Source organism: Octopus bimaculoides, chromosome 4 (assembly GCF_001194135.2).
Source record: "Octopus bimaculoides isolate UCB-OBI-ISO-001 chromosome 4, ASM119413v2, whole genome shotgun sequence".
NCBI classification, from domain to species: Eukaryota; Metazoa; Mollusca; class Cephalopoda; order Octopoda; family Octopodidae; genus Octopus; species Octopus bimaculoides.
The window spans coordinates 114,352,158-114,355,114 of record NC_068984.1 but is presented as its reverse complement, the minus strand read 5'-3'; the positions used below and the strand labels follow the sequence as shown (position 1 = coordinate 114,355,114).

The 2,957-nt window shown below is 37.2% G+C and overlaps 1 protein-coding gene across 2 annotated transcripts in view; it reads left to right on the top strand.

The window, feature by feature from the left end:
- The first annotated feature begins 2,501 nt into the window (after positions 1-2,501).
- The window catches only part of LOC106872113 (protein C1orf43 homolog), a 33,044-nt gene continuing 32,588 nt past the window's right edge, over positions 2,502-2,957 (top strand). For both annotated transcript variants that reach the window (XM_052967366.1, XM_052967367.1), the window contains exon 1: positions 2,502-2,531. In XM_052967366.1, coding sequence (XP_052823326.1) covers positions 2,517-2,531 — 15 coding nt within the window. In that variant the 5' untranslated portion in view covers positions 2,502-2,516. The remainder of the gene's footprint in view (positions 2,532-2,957) is intronic.

Genomic DNA, 2,957 nt, shown 5'->3' with positions numbered 1-2,957 from the left:
GTGGCCATGCCGGAGTACCACTGTCTAGAGCAGGGGTTTTCGAACTGTGGTCCCCGGACCACAGGGGGTCCGCAAGGACAAGACAGGGGGTCCGTGGACAGCAAATACTTTTTATGGGCAATTTGATTTTATATATGTTTTTTAATCGAAATCTTTTAATTGGCAATAAACCTATTTGTTAAATACTGTTAAATAAATAAATGTAAAAATATATGTTATTTTATGCAAATATTTATGTATAAATTTCATAAGTGTTTATAAGGTAAAGCCTGAAATATAAATGGTTCCACAAGTTCCACAAGTCAAAAAGTGTGAAAACCCCTGGTCTAGAGTACAGTTATATTGTTCCCAATGCTTATTTCATTATTTTATCAATCTGGATAATAAAGGAAACATGAAAAACAAAGTCAACCTGTGATGAAATTGAATTCAGGAGGCAAAGGAACATAACCAAATGCCACCCACCTACATGTAACAATGAAGCTTTTCACACACCCTACCCCCAACAGACCAAGCTACATCTCTTCTCCCGTCCCAAACTGCATCTCTTCTCTTCCTCACATTTCCTCTTTCATGCATTAATACTAAAACCTTTTATGTTTGACTTTCCAATGTATTAAATATATTTTTTTAAAATTTATGCATATTGGGACTTTAGTTGAATATATGTGTTATTATATGTGGATTTATTTTCCTAACTTGATTCTCATTTCTATATTCATCTAACACATCAAGTTAGAATATCTTGAGCACTTCAAAGTGCGGTCTGTACATTGATAAAATAAAAAAAAATTTTTCTCTTTTAAATATAATTATATTGCCAGTGCCCCTGGACTGGCTTGTGCGGGTGGCACATAAAAGACACCATTTCGAGCATGGCCGTTTTCGTGCGGGTGACACGTAAAAGCACCTACTACACTCTCTGAGTGGTTGGCGTTAGGAAGGGCATCCAGCTGTAGAAACTCTGCCAAATCAGACTGGAGCCTGGTGTTGCCATCCGGTTTCACCAGTCCTCAGTCAAATCGTCCAACCCATGCTAGCATGGAAAGTGGACGTTAAACGATGATGATGATGATGATGATATATATATATATATATATATATAAAATATCGTCAACATTATCATGGTTTTCCATGCTAGGATGGGTTGTCACAGTTTACATCAGTTTGTATTTGAAGCTACTGCATTCTTGGATAAGTTAGAGTACTGCATCTCATTCATGTCTCATTTTTGAATAGCTTTCTAAGGCTGGATACCCTTGCTATCACCAACCACCTTATGGAGTATACTTGGGGCATTTCATCATGGCACCACCACTAGAATAGTTGTCATCTTTTGTCCCTACATAATCTCTGCTTGTTCACAAACCACTTTACAAAATGTATTGCGTACATTTTATGAAGGCACCAACATTAGTAAGGTTGCTTTGTAACCTCTGAGACTATAGAGTCTTAAAGAGTACAGTTATTTAGTACTTGTACTCTCTATTTTATATTTGTGTGATGTGTGTATATGCAGACACACGCATACACATGCACACACACACAAACCCATCCACCACAACAAAATTGATACCAGTGTGGGTACCACATAAGATGCACTGGTATTGGTGCCACATAAAAAGCACCCAGTACACTCTGTGGAGTGGTTCGCATTAGGAAGGACATCCAGTCGTAGAAACCATGCCAGAACAGACAATGGAAACTGGTGCTGCCTCTGGCCTTACCAGCTCTGGTTGAATCATCCAGCTATACCAGCATACCAGTATGAAAAACAGATGTTAAATAATGATGATGATGATATCCACGTATGTGCAAACATTTCTATACATCTATACACACACACACATGCTCATGTATGTATCATCATCATCATCATCATCATTTTAATGTCACATGAATCAGACGGAATTTGTTTGGGGAGATTTTATATATGGCAAGAAGCCCTTTCTCTTGCCAACCCTCATCTGTTTCTAAGTAATCTAATATTACAACAAGACTGGACATGTTTTCATGATTGGAAACAAAGAACACTGCTTGTAGACAGTGACATTCGTATATACACACGTATACACACACATACAAACATTCATCCAGTTTCCTTCAACTGAACTTCACTCCCAACACTGGTCAATCTAGAACTATAATGAGAGACACTTGTTGAAAGTGCTGTATAGTGGGCTTAAATCTGAAACCATGTGATTGCGATGTGATTGTTAAGGGCTTCTTAACCATGCTTCTACTGCCTGAAATTTTGTGTCTTATCAGCTTAGATTCTGTTTATTGGTAGTCCTTAGACTTTTCTCTAAATCAATTATTATTATTAGATCTATGGAAAAACTGAAAAAGTCTCATATTTCAGAAATAAAAGAAATGGCATGGTTGAATGGACATGGTATTGGATACAAGTCCCAGATCATCCAAGATAGATTGGCACCATGTCCCAGTAAATATTTGTCTCTCATCTGCTTAATATCAACTAAATATTGGCTCTTAGAAGACCGTTGGTACTTAGGATGCATACACCAAAGGTATTAATTGCATGAGAGGATGAGAGAAAGAGAGAGAAGGAATGTGTGATGGGAGAATAAGAGGAGAGGATAAGGATTTATATATGTTATATATGTATATGATATATGGGTACCCAGAAGCAACCCGGAAGTATTCCCGCTTCTTTGATGAAGATATATACAGATAAACTTCATTCCCTTTACTCTGTCGGATACGTAGTGTGTTCGTTTTTGGTGAGGTGAGAATTCTGTTTATTTATATATATTCTTGGGACAATACTGTGCTGATGAACGAAATCTAGATTCATTCTAGTAATCGCGAAATCGGCCGATACACAGTTAAGTTTATTTAAAAGAAAGTTGGTCGTCTTCTGTTGGTTGTTTTTCCTCGCATTAGGTACTAAATGTGGTTATTTTGAGAAGTCCACTGTGTGGCGTTATTATTTT